This window comes from Nerophis lumbriciformis, linkage group LG12 (assembly GCF_033978685.3).
Source record: "Nerophis lumbriciformis linkage group LG12, RoL_Nlum_v2.1, whole genome shotgun sequence".
Classification (NCBI taxonomy): Eukaryota; Metazoa; Chordata; class Actinopteri; order Syngnathiformes; family Syngnathidae; genus Nerophis; species Nerophis lumbriciformis.
Genome location: NC_084559.2, coordinates 47,555,411 through 47,573,186, shown reverse-complemented (window position 1 = coordinate 47,573,186; position 17,776 = coordinate 47,555,411). Strand labels below are relative to the sequence as shown.

The window sequence follows — 17,776 nt, the reverse complement described above, 5'->3', positions numbered from 1 at the left end:
TCAAAAACATATCTGACTGGATCCCAGCCAATCTAATAACGTCCAGATAAGTCAGTGTGACTGTAGAACTGTGTCATTCTTGCACAGGCGGTATGCATGGAGCAACGGGCGCAGCAGAAAGGCCAATAAATCAAAGTAATCGCTCTTATCTTCAATTCCCTGAGAGGATGATCCGCATCCCCATTCCCTCGATGCGATCTGTTTTACAGATTGAACTAAGAGCAGGGGTCTAACTCGAACAAGCAGTCAGCATTTTCTTCTTTTTAAAGGGATAAGACAACAACATATCTTATATACAACGCTTAACATGAGGATGTACTGCTAAATGGACAGGATGTTTACAGTTTACAGGTTCCATATTGTTAAGAGAAGATGAACATACCATATTTTTCGGACTAAAATCCTTTCATTTTCTCAAAAATCGACAGTGCGCTTTATATAACCCGGTGTGCCTAGTTCTGGTTGTGCTTACCGACCTTGAAGCTATTTTATTTGGTACATGGTGAAATGATAAGTGTGAACACTAGATGGCAGTCATACATAAGAGGTACGTGTAAACTGCAAGATGACACCAGTAAACACCAAAACTTTAAATGTTCCATTGAGAATATAGTTCATTACACACGACGCTCAAAAATCTGTCAAAATGTTTTTAGTACGACTTCGATAAGCTATGAAGCCGCACCGCTTGATGGATTGTCGGCGCATTAAACATACGAGTATTGTTACAGTGCGTATAAGGACCGCAAAATGGCACCTATTAGCAGACATTATCTGCCGTTTTGTTTCACAATATTAGACAAAACCAACTTTTCTTACCTTCTGGCACCGGCTGATGAGTATTTGAGATCTGCATAAGTCCTGAAAATTTGAGCGTGTCCGCCATTGTAGTCCGTGCCGGCAACGTTGTCATAAGCTTCTTCTTTTTCTCTACCTTCTTGTTATGTGACATTCATCTTCTGCTGCTGCCATTTCTAATATAAAGTAGCGTAAAGTTCTTACTTATATCTGTCAGTAGACTTGCTATCAAAGCGCTAAAAACTTTAGTGGGTTTACATAATTCACCCACGGAACTTTAGTTATTAGAGGGTTTTCCACGAGACACATTTTCGGCTTTAATGTTGCTTTATTGAACCACGGATGAGGAGATGCTGCTCCGTTATTGATTGAAGTAAAGTCTGAATGTCATTAAAACAGTTAGCTCCATCTTTTCACACTTCTTCCTTTCACGCTACACCGCTACAACAAAGATGACGGAGAAAAGAAGGTGAGCCACGTAAATAAGACCGCCCACAAAACGGCGCATCCTGAAGAGACGCTCAGAAAGCTACTTGAAGATGGTCTGTAAATCATAATCTATGCAACACTTTCACCAAAGAACCACCATTACATGTTATGTAGACCAGTGATTTTCAACCACTGTGCCGTGGCACACTAGTGTGCCGTGGGAAATGATGCAACTTCACCTAATTGGTCCGAAAAATATTTTTTGCAAATCAATAATCATAATAATGTGCCGTTGTCTAGTTCCTGTGCTGTGTAGAGCTTGGCAGGGTAATCTTGTAATACTCCATACCAGTAGGTGGCAGCATTGCTTTATAGAAGTCGGAACGCGTCGAGGATGGTTTGTCGTGATCCCAATATGCAGAGCACAGCAGGAGACAGTGTGCAGGTAAAAAGGTATGTAACGCTTAAACCAAAAAATAACAAGGCAAGTCCCGCTAGGAAAAGGCACTGAAGCATAGGAATGGCTATGTAAAACAAAAGTAAAACTGAACTGGCTACAAAGTCAACAAACACAGAATGCTGGACGACAGCAAAAACTTACAGCGTGTGGAGCAAAGAAGACGTCCACAAAGCACATCCCGTACATGACATGACAATCAACAATGTCCCCACATAGAAGGATAGCATACGCACAACTTAAAGAGTCTTGATTGCGAAAACAAAGCAGGTGCGGGCAATAGCACTCAAAGGAAGGCGTGAAGCTGCTACAGGAGAACACCAACAAAACAGGAAGGGTCACCAAAATAACAGCGCAAGACAAGAACTAAAGCACAATACACAGGAAACAACAACAAACTCAAAATAAGGCACGACAACCTGGTGGAGTTTCATTGTTTAACCTTTTCTGCTGGTGGTGTGCCTCCGTATTTTATTTTATGAAAAAAATGTGCCTTGGCTCAAAAAAGTTTAAGAAACATTGATGTAGACCACAAGGAAGTGTTTTCAATTTCGAAATAAATCATAATATGACCCCATGAATGCGCCTTATAATCCGGTGCGCCTTTTGTTTAAAAATAGACCTGAATATACCTGCTCATCGGCAGTGCACCTTTTAATCCGGTGCGCCCTATGATCCCAAAAATACGGTAATTGTTCACTGTGTGGCGCAGCCTTCCTATTTAGGATATATTTCCAGCCATCTGTAACTGAAATTAAAATACACTGATTGGTTGCTTTGGAAGTGTTACGGTGGGGTCGCGTGATTATGCGCTTGTCGTTTCCCCAACGTGCATATGGACGTTCGGAAGCAGCGTGCAGGTAAGAAAAAGGGTTTATTATCATAAGTAGGAACGAATACAAAACATAGGAACAATAGGAAGCTATAGAACAACTAGCACTGGAATAAGGAGCAACAAACCAATGGCAAACAAAACATTTAGCCAGAGTGTAGTGAGAGGCAGGACTAAATAGCTCTCTGATTAGGGAACAGTAGCAGGTGAGCGTCGCGATCACTAATCAAAGGCAGGGGAACATAATCATGGCAACAAGAAACACAAAAACAGGGGTGCTGAAACAGAACTAAGGGAATCCTAAACTTAAACAAAACATGAGCCGGGCTACGGACCATCACACGAAGGAGACAAAAAGCCTGAGCTGAAGCCGACACTAAGAGCAATCATACAATGGTGGCAAGGTCCATCAGTCGAAGTGAAATAAAAAGGCAGTTTTTGAAAATAAAATACTCAAATACTAGAAAATGCATGCAATTCACAATCGGGCATTTGACGTCAACAAAGTATTTGCGCTCGAAATACCTGCAAAGATCCTAATGATGGAACAGAGGTAAGAGCGTGGCCACTATGTCGGGCATAACTGCCCCAGTTAAAGGCAGGGGTGTTCAAACCCCGGCACATGGCCCAAAATTCAATTTGATCCTGCAAGGTGGCAAAATGTCAACATTTTGTGGACAATATGAGAAACTCAGGTCAGTAACCATGTGTACTTTCTAGACTATACAAGCACAGCATTTATATATGACCCAATCCAAACAACCTTTCCTAGTCATGGTGCAGGAGAAAAAAAAAATCAACCAGCACAAATAGTCAACACACATGGTTACACAACACAATCTGCTCACTGAACTTTGTGGATATTGTAAAAAAAATACACCCAACTTAATGCATTGCAAGGCATGATGGGAACTTTGCAAAACACTTTCTCCACACTTATCCATGTTTGACTTTTATCCATCCATCCATTTTCTACTGCTGGTCCCTCTCTGGGTCACGGGGGTGGCGAGAGCCTACCCCAGCTGCATTCGGGCGGAAGACCGGCTACACCCTGGATAAGTCGCCACATGCAGAGTTTGATGATGATATATATATATATATATATATATATATATATATATATATATGTATATATACACACATATGTATATATATATATATACATATATGTATGTGTGTATGTATATATATATATATATATATATATATATATATATATATATATATATATATATATATATATACATATACACACGGGCAGCACGGTGGAGGAGGGGTTAGTGCATCTGCCTCACAATACGAAGGTCCTGAGTAGTCTGGGGTTCAATCCTGGGCTCGGGATCTTTCTGTGTGGAGTTTGCATGTTCTCCCCGTGACTGCGTGGGTTCCCTCCGGGTACTCCGGCTTCCTCCCACCTCCAAAGACATGCACCTGGGGATAGGTTGATTGGCAACACTAAATTGGCCCTAGTGTGTGAATGTGAGTGTGAATGTTGTCTGTCTATCTGTGTTGGCCCTGCGATGAGGTGGCGACTTGTCCAGGGTGTACCCCGCCTTCCGCCCGATTGTAGCTGAGATAGGCTCCAGCGCCCCCCGCGACCCCGAAGGGAATAAGTGGTAGGAAATGGATGGATGGATATATATATACACACATACATATATACACACACATGTTTTTGCCGAAAACATGCAAAGTAACCATATATATATATATATATATATATATATATATATATATACATATATATATATATATATATATACACACACATATATACATACATATATATATATATATATATATATATATATATATATATATATATATATATATATATATATATATATATATATATATATATATATATATATATATATATATATGGTTACTTTGCATGTTTTCGGCAAAAACATTTTTTAGCCCAATGTGGCCCCCCAGTCTGATCTAAGGAGATGATATGTAAGATCTATGTTAAAATGGGGCCTTTACAATGATGGCAATGCTCAATTTTGACTGAATTATTAAGTAAGGCACTATTTCAATAATATAGTTTGCAGTAATATGTGTCTAATATCTTCCCACTCTCAATTTGTCTCAGAATGGAGCAATGCAGTATCCCAGAAAGCATTTCCCATGTCAAACACTTTGACCAGCTGTTTTACATTTCCCAGCACCTTGCAGATGATGCAAATTAAATAACAGATTTTTGCATATACTGTATGTTGTACAACATTCATAATTGCGTTGACAAGATTCAGTGAGATAGCTTTGCATCATGAGCTAGCAACATTTTTAGGGACTTTAAACTGATCTTAATGCAACCACTTTCAAAAGCCTAAAAACGTGGCCCTTTAAACGGCACTATCTTTCTGTGTGAGCCTCAGTCCATACTAGGGATGTCCCGATCCGATATTTGGATCGGATCGGCTGCCGATATTTGCCAAAAATTGCGTATCGGCAAGGCATGGGAAAATGCAGATCCAGATCCAGTTTAAAAAAAAACTCCGGTCCGTGTTTTCCAACGCACCGATTTAAATAATACATTCCACTTTTCTGCTGCTCCGTAATTTCCGTTCCGCATTTTCCAGCACACCTTCAACACATCCACAATTCTCACGCAGTTGCTTTTAGCTGCTGGCATTACACGACAGGCTCTTCTCAATCTTTCCTTGTCTCCCTCTCACAGACAGCGAGCGCACCTTCTTACACACGTCACATACTGTCACGTCATACGTCACATACGTATACGTCCTCTCCCAGCAGAGAGCGAGGTAGCGGCATGGCTAACGTTAGCTGTGATGCTAGCACAGCCGCTAAGGTGCGTGCCTGCTCAAGCGTCCTCTGCGCACAGCAAATCTATGCCACACACAAAATCAAATAAAAAAAATGAGCGCATTACAATTTTCGACACACGGACACGACAGAGAAAACAGTTTTCGTCATCATTGTTCAAATATTGTGACGTCTGTCGAGACGCTTATCTCAAATGGGTGCATTTCTACCCTATATTTTAACTTTAGATTTATTCTCATATCAAACTCTTTTGGCTGTCTTTTTGACACTTACATCCACACCCTGGATTATAAATAATGTAAATAATTCAATGTGATTATCTTGTGTGATGACTGTATTATGATGATAGTATATATCTGATAGTATATATCTGTATCATGAATCAATTTAAGTGGACCCCGACTTAAACAAGTGTAAAAACTTATTGGGGTGTTACCATTTAGTGGTCAATTGTACGGAATATGTACTTCACTGTGCAACCTACTAATACAAGTCTCAATCAATCAATCAAAACACATAGAATCATCATACTGCTGTGATTATATGCATCGAGTGTTCATTCAAGGCTAAGGCAAAATATCGAGAGATATATCGTGTATCGCAATATGGCCTTAAAATATCGCAATATTAAAAAAAGGCCATATCGCCCAGCCCTAGTTTCAATGATGCCATTTCTGTTTGTCATGTATAATTTTGTCTATTTTGTGTTTATCATTGAATAAACAGGTCAGTTTCTTGTTACCAACCATTGTGTATTATTCAAACTCCCCTAATTCAGCTGGCTAGTTGTTATCAAGAGTACTAAAACCCTTTTCAACATGATTCTGACAACTAAGTAGGCTAAATAACTTTAAACTTTAATACATCCTCGGATAGGCCAGTATCGGTCAGTATCGGTATCGGTCAGTATCGGTATCGGATCGGAAATGCAAAAACAATATCGGTATCGGATCGGAAGTGCAAAAACCTGGATCGGGACATCCCTAGTCCATACTAGGGTTGTACGGTACACTGACTAGTATAGTACCGCGATACTAATGAATCATATTCGGTACTATACCGCCTCTAAAAAGTACCGGTCCCCGTCCCCCCTTTTTTTTAACGGGCATGAAGGCGTGTTGTCACGTCGTGACATTGCTGGTTTCACGAGCAGAGGAGCATTTTCGGCAGCGCACAATCACACAGTACTTACAAGCAGACACAGTGTGTAGACAGAAAAGGGAGAACAAACGCATTTTGGCTTAAAAACTAACGATAAAGGTGAAGTTATAACACTGAAACGCCCTCAGGAAGAGGTGCTTTAAGACATGGCTAGCTAACTAGCAGTGTTTTAGCTACTTCTAAATCACTAATCCTCGTCTCCATGGCGACAAATAAAGTAAGTTTCTTACAAGTATCATCCGTGCAGGACGAGGAATAGCTAAACATGCTTCACTACACACCGTAGCTCACCGGCGTCAAAATGTAAACAAACGCCATAGGTGGATCTACACCTGACATCCACTGTAATGATACCAAGTAAAGGAGCATATCTAGTCGATACTGCTATGATTACATTGATATTTGTTTAGCATCACAAAATCTTTTTTCCTTTTTGTAAAAATGTATATCATATTTATAAACTGAGGAAATATGCCCCTGGACACATGAGGATGTAAATTATGACCAATGTATGATCCTGTAACTACTTGGTATCGGATTGATACCCAAATTTGTGGTCTCATCTAAAACTAATGTAAAGTATCAAACAACAGAAGAAAAAGTGATTATTACATTTGAAGTGTAGATAGAATATGTTAAAAGAGAAAGTAAGCAGATATTAACGTTAAACGAACAAGTAGATTAATAATTAATTTTCTACCACTTGTACCTTACAATTTTGACAAAATAATAGAATGGAAAATGACACAATATGTTACTGCATACATCAAAAGCTAAATCAGGAGCCTTTGTTTGTTTACTTACTACTAAAAGATAAGTTGTCTCATATGTTCACCAGTTTATTTAAGGACAACATTGCAATAAGAAAGATATGTTTTAATGTACCGTACAATTATTTGTTAAACTAAAGCCAATAATGCCAATAATTTGAAATACATATTGGTGTCACACCGCGGTGAGGGATGTCTTGTCTTGGTTTATTTTTCTGTCTTGTGAATTTCGTGTTTTAGTTTGAAAAGTAACTCTCCTCTCTTTTCAGGTCACTTGCCCTTCCTTTTGTGTCATCAGTCTGATGTCATCCCTGATCCCTGTTTGTTTCCACCTGTTCCCCATTACCCCCATGTGTTTTATAAGCCCACGCCTCCCATTGTTCTGTGCCAGAATGTCTCGTTGTCTCGTACATCTCTAGCCTCATGCCCAACCCTTGTCTTGTCTTGCTTTGAGTATCCTGATCCTGAATTCCCTTGTTGGTATTTTGAGTTTCCTTTCCTCTTCCTCAGCAGAGTGAATTTTTTGTTATAACGTTTTGCAGTCGAATTGGTGAGTTTCAGTTTATTCTTACAGTTCCTGCTTTTCCTTAATTTTTGGAGTACATTTTTGTTAACTAATTTTCAAGATCAGAAACAGTGTAGAAGTTTTATAGCCATTGTTTACCCCTCCTTTTGGAACATTTTTTGTAATTGATAAATGATATACCGGTAGTTGTATTCTGCGCTAAGTATAGTTCGCGATTGATATTTTTTGTTTCCTTCTTCGGAGTGATTTTCGGTAGTTCCCTTGTTGTGGAACTTTTTCGGCTAGCTGTCAGATATAGCCATTGTTGTATTGCCCTGACTCCAGAGGTGAAAAAGTAACATTCAAAATAAAAGCCTGCCGGTTTGTTCTCCACTCTGCATCTGAGTCCTATTTTTGATCAAGTCCTGACAATTGGTACCGGTACCGGTACCAAAATATTGGTATCGCGACAACCCTAATATAAACACACACAAAAGTACCGGAAATAAGTACCGTTTAGTACAGGCAAATTGCCACATTATCGGTTCAAATGTGAAAGGTACCGATTTCTATAACCATCACCTTTTATTAAAGAATAGAAAGACTCCAAAATAATCCACAGTCAAAACCCATGGCACATGTCAAATAGTACAGCAAAACAGAAAACTGGCAACACATGACCATGAGGAGAGAGAAATGATAAAACTAAGGGCATTTAGTTAATTTAATGACAGTAAAATGTATAGATCTGTAAACTAGTACTAAAGGGCATATCTTACCTGGAGCCACTGTGATTGGTCACTGCGTCCTGCTGTCCAAGCGTTCACCTTCCCCTGCTTGTCCAAGCGGGCTTTCCCAGGCTCCCAGGTGAACATGTCCATGTTGAGCGTCCTAAAGATGGAAGAGGCTGTGACCTGGTAGTCCTGGACATGGCCCGACTTCATGCCTAATGGCTCAGAGCAACCTGAAGACAAAAACATTGATATATTTTCGCACGGTGACATTTTTCTTTGTCGCACCAAAGGTGAGCTGGTGCTCTGCTAACCGCTCACTCACCTGTGAGCTCGCATCCGAGCAGTTCCATACGTAAGGTACAGTGCCTTCTGCACACTTGGGGATAAATGCGCACATACTGGGCTTCGACGGGAGGGGTGAAGGAGTTGGCTGACGGAGCGTTGTTATCGACGTTTCCTCTGAAAATCTGTTGCAGGGGATGAAATAACAGCAGATGGGAGGTGAGGAAGGCACTGGAACAGATTTGTTTTTGAGCATAATGTGGCAGTCTATCTGGCTCCATGTCTCTGGTGTCTACTCAACAATCAGCAAATTGCCGTCGTTCAAGGTCAATGAGCGAAAATAGACAATTTCTCGCACAATTTGAGACCGTAATTCATAAAGACAGTGGTGTGTTTTAAATTAGCGCTCCGATTATATGACTATACCTTCTGAAATGTTTCATTCAAATGGCTACGGATACTCTAAACACTCACTTACTGAGAGACTGATGTAGTCTGAAATCCTACATTTATTACACCCTTTCATTTATAAAACATCTACCTGGATTAGGGTCCTGTAAAGACCCAATTTTATTTTTTTAATGGCGATTTGTAGTCGAAAAACCTTGTTTTTACCCATTTTCATGGATTTGGTACCAGTAATGGTTAAAATGTAAACGATACAAGTTGGGTACTCGTCTTATGAATAATAATTAACTTACCTAATTGCAAAATAAAGGGCCTGAAAGTATGATGTAGTAAACGCGATGCATGGTGGGTCTTGCTGGCCTCTGAATAGTTGACACACAACAACATTGTTCTTTTCTTTAACAAGTTCAAAACATGCGGGCTCGTTAACTGACGCAATCGTCATGATTGCTTAAGGAAAAAAAATAAAAATTGGGTAAGATTTTAATCATTTCTATTGTGAAAGCAAAGCCAAGGAATTTGGGTTAGTGAGCTATTAAAGAGACAGTGAATAGCCTGGATGGCAGCCGTGAGACGATCAAACATAACTTTTAACGCCATCACCTGCCACGTGTTGGTGTGTTCACGGCCTTTTCACACTGGGGTGTTTGAATAAAAGCATGTTTTATTCTGTTCCACACGCGCCATTGAGTAGGCTGTTAGCGTTAGCCTGGCAAGCTGCAGGGCTACAAACAATGTACATTACTTTGGAAACAAATTAGGTTGTTTGTTGACCATATATTCTGGACTATAAAGCGCACCGCTATACAAACCGCACCCACTAAATTTTAGGGGAAAGAATATTTATTTATAGATTAGCCGCACCGAACTATAAGCCACAAATATGTAGTATGCATTGTGAAATGAGTTATTTACATAGAAATAGTTTGTGAATGTTTTTTTCCATACAGTACCTTCACTTTTTCTAAACAGTGCCTGTAACACGGCAGTAAAACCACTGATAAAACAAAACAGAAGTCATCGTCATGGACACACTAGCTGCGGAAGTTAGCTCTCCAATCAGCTAAACAGACTCAATAACTGCATGATGACGTCTTGGGTGAATTTATCAGGAATTTGTGACACTGAAACAATACAAAAATAATTCAGTTATTAATACTAGCACAGACACTCGTAAACGTGTTAGCATATTAGTTAATGTTAACGAGGCATTACAAAAGCACGTATAGACATCACACATGGGACAATTTAGTATGTATATACAGTTTTAGTTATGTTGTAAAACTTACAAACATTGTTTAGAGTGATGAATGAAGAATCCATACAAGTAAAAACGCTATGGACGGCTAGAAGATTGAACAGCACTTCTACTTTTGGGTGAAATGACTCAATTGAAGGACACTGCAGCACCTGGAGTGCGCAAACTCGTCTAAAATATGGCGCCAAACATTTAATACACCTTATCAGTGTGTTTGCTTAATTTTTTGTTTTTTTTAAACTATTGCATTATTGCCGTCAGCAAAGAAAAATCCATAAATTAGCTGCACCGTTATAAGCCGCGGGATTCAAAACGTAGGAAAGAAAGCAGCGGCTTATAGCCTGGAATTTTGGAATATACAGTACTTTTAGTCTTGGGTTCAGATTCAGATTTAGATTGGTTTTATTTGAACATACATAGTTTCAAAGTGAATAATCACATTTTTACATTTTCTTTACAAGATGTCCAAAAAGGAGTAGGAAGAAGCAGTGCTTATTTAATCCTACCCCTTTTCCACTTCATTCCAATTACTTACACGCGTGTTCACTCCCCACATTTCAAACATTACACATCTGTGTAGTGTTAATACAACCGTTTTCTTCATAACAAAGTAGGTCACTTTTAATGAGATGAATAATCTCCTTTTACCAGTATTATTCTTCTTTGTACTTTGTAAACACTTTTAGTTTGAACAGTTTCTTAAACTGGATCATGTTAGTACATTGTTTCACTTCTTTACTTAATCATACCATACTCATATGCTAAAAGTCTTTAGTGTTGTCCGTACATACAAATGTTTTAGGTTACATTTTTCTCTAAGATTGTATTTATCTTCTGTCGCTGATAAGAATTGCTGTACATTATTGGGTAGCAGGTTATAGTTTGCTTTGCACATACTTTTAGCTGTTTGCAAATGCACCAAATCATTGAATTTCAACATTTATGATTCAATAAATAAAGTGTTTGTATGTTCTCTATATCCAACATTATGTATCAGTCTAAGTCCAATGTGTCAAAGTCAAGGCCCGCGGGCCAGATGCGGCCCGCTAATGAATGATCTATGGCCCCCGGGATGATATTTGATTAGTATTAGAACCGGCCCGCAGGCCACAGCCGCCTGCTGCTGTTTTGCACGCACCAATACTCCATCAGTGTTGGCGCTAGGAATTTTCAAATGTGGGTCCCAGGGACCCCATCAAGTCATAAAAATGGGGTCCCACAGTACATTTTTGGGATCCCACTTTATTGTAACCGTTTTGAAAACAAATGATAAATGTATGCATTATCCTGTTGTATCTCACATTCTATATTGTGTTTTGGAAAAAGGTTGTCATAAACGTTACTTAATTCATAAAAAAAAAAATACAAAAGAAAACACATTTTTTATGCATGTGTAAATGTATTCAGTTATAAACATTCATTCACTTTCTTCTTTCCTTCATGGATCTAAACTTTACTGCTGCTGGTATTTTTTTCTATATTTGTACTGTAATATTTTCAGAATGTCTTTGTTCTATTTTTGGTCAAAGTAAGACAAAGAAAACAATCTGAAGTTGTCTTTATTTTTTAGATTTAATGCCGTGATTTTAATGCCGCGTGTGCACATATTTTTCTCCATGCGGCCACTGAGCTAAAATGACTTTGACACCTTAGACTCTAACTGATCTTTTTTGTAACACGGTTAATGAATGAAGCGCACATTTGTAGGTATTTCCCCATATTTCTGCACAATAACTCAGATATGGTAACACTAGTATGCAGTAGAGAATATGAAGTTGTCATGATCCGTGGTCCGGATCATGTTTTTGTGTTTTCTGTTAGTTTTGGACTCCTTTTGTTATTACTTGTGCACCTGTGAGTTTGTTTCGTCACCATGGTTACTTGATTTTCACCTGCCTTGCACGCGCACCTGTTGCTCATCAGAGACGCTATTTAAGCCCACCTTTGTTCATCACTCGTTCTGCTTTCTTTGTTTTTGCATCACGCGACTGCCACGTAAGTTCCTTCTTGTTTCCTAGACTCAGCTAAGTTCCATAGTCTGTGCTAAGTGTTAGCCTTAGCTTCCAGTGCGTTCGGCACCTCATCCTGTCGGTTTGTTTTCTGTTTTGTGTTATTTTTCTATTAAATCATGTCGTCACCTGTAAGTCCTGTCCGGATTCGTCCTTTGCTTCCTGGGAGAACAAAACCCCGCATCACCACGTGACAGAAGTGATTTTTGGTCCAGAACATATTTTGCTTTATTCATTATTGAAATGTTGTATATTTTTTACATGAGATTTCCAGTTTATTTGATCATCTATTATTACACCCAAAACATGTGTTTTCCTTTACTCTTTCAATATCTACACTGTCTATTTGTATTTGTGTCTGACTTTCTCGTCTACTGTTACCGAATAGCACTATTAGGGTAGAACAAAAATGAATGAGTATAATTATTGGAGAAGTAGCTCAGTGAAGGTTTTAAAAGTAATAATCAGATTAAAGTCGTATAGTATGCACAATTTGAACGCAGGATAATGAGCCTTAACATAATTTTCATTCTGAAATTCGGTATAAAAACTGACTCCGTTGAGGAGATATAGACAAGTTTGGCTTTGCTAAAGATGGCACTTTACTCAAATCTCTTGTCTTTTGAACGCGCTCATATGGACCAATTCCACCAAATATACTTATTTTTTCGAGGTAGCAAAACCTTGGAACATGGTACAGTTTGCCTTGATACGTCCCTTTTAGGGTTGTCCCAATACCAATATTTTGGTACCGGTACAGGTGCCAAATTGTATTTTGATACTTTTCTAAATAATAAATTATCGGATAAATGCATTAAAATTTAATATCGGAAATGATCGGTATGTTTTTTTTTATTATCGGTATCGTTTTTTAAATTTTTTTTAATTAAATCAATATTAAAAAAAAAGATACACTTACAATTAGTGCACCAACCCCAAAAACCTTCCTCCCCTATTCACACTCATTCACACAAAAGGGTTGTTTCTTTCTGTTATTAATATTGTGGTTCCTACATTATATATCAATATGTATCAATACAGTCTGCAAGGGATACAGTCCGTAAGCACACATGATTGTGCGTGCTGCTGCTCCACTAATAGTACTAACCTTTAACACTTCATTTTACTCAATTTCATTAATTACTAGTTTCTATGTAACTGTTTTTATATTGTTTTACTTTCTTGTTTATTCAAGAAAATGTTTTTAATTTATATATCTTATTTTATTTTTTATTTTTTTAAAGTACTTTATCTTCACCATAACTGGTTACCAAATTAGGCATAATAATGTGTTAATTCTACGACTGTATATATCGGTTGATATCGGTATCGGTAATTAAAGAGTTGGACAATATCGGAATATCGGATATCGGCAAAAATGATCGGACATCCCTATAAAAATGCATTATTGGCTTTATTTTAACAACAGATCTTAGAGTACATTAAACATATTTCTTATTACAAGTTTGTCCTTAAATAAAATAGTGAACATACAAGACAACTTGTCTTTTAGTAGTAAGTAAGCAAACAAAGGCTCCTAATTAGTCTGCTGACATATGCAGTAACATATTGTGTCATTTATCATTCTATTATTTTGTCAAAATGATTATTAAATAGGCTATTGTACTTGGTATCATTACAGTGGATGTCAGGTGTAGATCCACCCATGGCATTTGTTTACATTCAGGCGCGCTAGCTTTTGTTAGCGGTGACGCCGGTGAGCTATTGTATCCTCCTATGTGTGTAGTGAAGCATGTTTAGCTATTGCTCGTCCTGCAGGGATGATACTTGTAAGAAACATACTTTATTTGTCGCCATGGAGGCGAGGATTAGTGATTTAGAGGTAGCTAAAACACTGCCGTCTGCGGATAGATGTTCGCTGCCAGCTAGCTAGCCATGTCTTAAAGCACCTCTTCCTGAGGGCGTTTCAGTGTTATAACTTCACCTTTATCTTTAGTTTTTAAGCCAAAATGCGTCCGTTCTCCCTTTTCTGTCTACACACTGTGTCTGCTTGTAAGTACTCCATGATTGTGTGCTGCCGAACATGCTCCTCTGCTCGTAAAACCAGCAATGTCATGACATGACGCCGGGGTGCGGTACCGGTACGTTTCAGAGTACTGAAAATTACTCATTAGTATCGCGGTACTATACTAACATCGGTATGCCGTACAGCCCTAGTCATAGTTGTTCCAACTGTATTTTGTGTGCTCCTTACCATGTCCCCGTCTTTGCCCTTGACTTTGTACGTTCTCCATGTCTTCCCGTCGTCACTGTAAGCGACCTTGTATGACTTAACATACTCCGAGCTGCCGATTCTCTTGGCACCCTGGGTAATAAGCCCCGTGACCCTCATTCGCCTCTGCAGGTTAATCTGTGGAAATTAGCAAGAAGGAAAACAAAAATCATGCAAATGCCAGAAATGACAGGATTCATAGGGACTATGAGCTGATGCGAAACATGGGAATCAATTCAGCCCCGCAAATCTCTCCTGGCAGACCCATCCGTCTTTTTCAGAATGTCTGTGATCAGATGGAGCGTTTAATCGATCCTCGCATTCCAGATCCAATCTGCCATGCCTGTGTAGGCTGTCAATATGGTGCCCATGTAAATCACATTGGAGGAAGAAGAGGGTTAAAGAGAGAAAGTAATGAATGCCTCAATACATCTCGCTTTGTGCAAACAGGGCAGAGCATCATACACAATCACACTCATCATTAGACTTATATTGTAGCTTCATTTTATATCATTTCATTTCATCATTATTTTAAGTGTTGTTTCCTACAAAATACATCACATGTGGCCACGTTTGTAATATGAAGTGCAATCGAGCCAGCTGAAAGATGACAAAATGTGAATTTCATGAAATTCATTTGGGCTTTTTTGACTAGATGCCTCAGGAGTCAAATGGAAACATAGATAAGGTGAAACCTTGATTTACAAACGCCTCGTAATACAACATTTTAGATTGACGAACTACAGACAGTATAAAAATATGGGTAACACTTTAGTATGGGGAACACATTATCACCATTCATTATTGGCTCTTAATAAGTGCTTATTAATGCCTTATTCTGCATGGCCTTATTATACAACCAGTAAGCCATTAACTAAGAGTCTTCCCTCAATAACCTAAGAATTATTTCTTATTAGTAACCCTAACCCTAACCCTTATGTTTCCCTTGTGTCGCAGTGTCCACATCCCCTCCAAAGGTTTCTCATTGTAATCCCATTGGGATGAGTTTTTTCTTGCCCTGATGTGGAATTAGAGCCGAGGATGTCGTTGTGGCTTGTGCAGCCCTTTGAGACACTAGTGATTTAGGGCTATATAAATAATCTTTGATTGATTGATTTGTCTCGTATTCTTTTGAGTTTAGAATGATCACTCTGTTCCGAAAGAGCACAACTTGTAGGTTCAATGTGTACAATGAAATATCTTAGTTGCTCTGATAGTAATATGTTGACCTAAGTTTAAATTGGGGTATGATGTTAATGTCTCTTGTTTTCTTGTTAGCATTGAAGCCTGCGAGCTGGCGTCAGTCAGTCTGTGAGTTATCAAAGTGCGATTATCAATCACGGTTTTTCAATCATTTTAAACGGTGATACGAACCGTTGGGAGTTTTACCTCGGTTATCATTATTAGCGTTTATCTTTAGAGCCCTAAGATCAGGTTCATTTTTACTTACATGAAAGGGGCAAACCAGCTAAACTGCAGTTGCACTCAAACCCAACTATGACTTTCAGAGAAAATCAGCTTTAAAAACTAAGGTATCATTTATTTGGAGGACAAGGCACTGACAGTAAGCAAGTGATGACCTACGTTGGAGGACCCACATCCAGCAGATTTAGATCTTGTGTATTGTGGATTGTCCTTTCACAATACAACCACTGGTATCCTACAGTAGGAAGGTATTCATATGACCTCATTCCTGGGTGGATCTTGGGTGAGAACTTTTTGCAATTCAGACGGAAATTGCCACTCTCCACAGCAACTGACACGGTGGTCAAAGTTGTAATTGACACAAAACACATTTCAAAATGGTCAACAGGCGACAGCATGGTGTCAAACTCAAGGCCCGGGGGCCAGATCTGGCCCGCAACATAATTGTATCTGGCCCGCAAACACCTGGAAATGATATGTGTCAACAAAGTACTTAATATTTTCTCACTGAATGTAATTGATGTTTTTCATTTTGACAGAAAAAAATATATGTACTGCTTGAAATTGCCTGCAGTTTAAACTTTAGTAGTATCCATTACTGCAACAAATATTACAGTATATTATCACACTTTCCAAAAATGTTTTTGTCTAAATAAAACTTAACTTAACTTAACAGCAAACTACCCATCAAATTAATAAAAAATACAATACATTTTACGTTGTTCTTTACAGCATATTACTGTAAATTGAAAAAAAAAAAACTACTACTGTTTTTTGCGTTCAAATTCTGTTGACTGAGCTGCCAGTTTTTGACTGTAAAATCTACGGTTGTTGTTTTTAACGGTGTATTACTGTAAATGGACAGACGGTACATTTGTTCTCACGGTAGAAAAACTGGCAGCTAAGTTGCCCGAATAACAAAATAACTTGTACCGTTTTTCCATTAACAATATAATGTTGTAAAAACCATTGTAAATTTAACAAACAAATTCTGGCAACTAAGCTGCCAGCTTTTGTTGTAGAAAACTCCCCTAAAAACAGTGGTACTGTTTTTCCATTTATTGTAAAATGTTGTAAAGAAAAAAATAAATAATAATAATAATAATAATTATATATATATATATATATATATATATATATATATATATATATATATATATATATATATATATATATATATATATATATTACAGTAAAATTGAGTAAATGCAACGTTTTTACTGTAAAATGGACAGTCTACTTAAAACAATTGATATAATTAATAATGAAATCCAAAGGGCAAATTCATACATTATTTGCTGTTACAAGCGGCCCTCTGATGGCAGCCATAACTGCCATGTGGCCCTAAATGTGTGGGATGTGGCCACCAGGTGTGAATGAATGATGGGTTCTCACTTCTCTGTGAAGCGCTTTGAGTGTCTAGAAAAGCGCTATATAAATCCAATCCATTATTATTTGTTATTATTATTACATGAAAAAGTTTGACATCCCTGGTATCTGACAGCTAAAGTAAACAGTGGACCCCTCCCAATTTGTCACGTCTCATGTCTCAGGTAAACTACAACGAATGGGGCCATTTGAAACTCCTTCCTACTCTAGTACTCAAATGTCCCTTTTATAAAAGAAGAAGCCTTAACTGAGGCAAAAGGTGGAAACAGTTTCTACAGTATGACATGCATGTT

General features: G+C 38.3%; 1 protein-coding gene across 3 annotated transcripts in view; it reads right to left on the bottom strand.

Annotated features, from left to right (window-relative positions):
- The window catches only part of edil3a (EGF-like repeats and discoidin I-like domains 3a), a 315,932-nt gene that overhangs the window by 87,772 nt on the left and 210,384 nt on the right, over positions 1-17,776 (bottom strand). For all 3 annotated transcript variants that reach the window (XM_061986658.2, XM_061986659.2, XM_061986660.2), the window contains 3 exons: positions 14,652-14,807; positions 8,802-8,946; positions 8,525-8,709 (listed from right to left, as the gene is read on the bottom strand). In XM_061986658.2, coding sequence (XP_061842642.1) covers positions 8,525-8,709; positions 8,802-8,946; positions 14,652-14,807 — 486 coding nt within the window. The remainder of the gene's footprint in view (positions 1-8,524; positions 8,710-8,801; positions 8,947-14,651; positions 14,808-17,776) is intronic.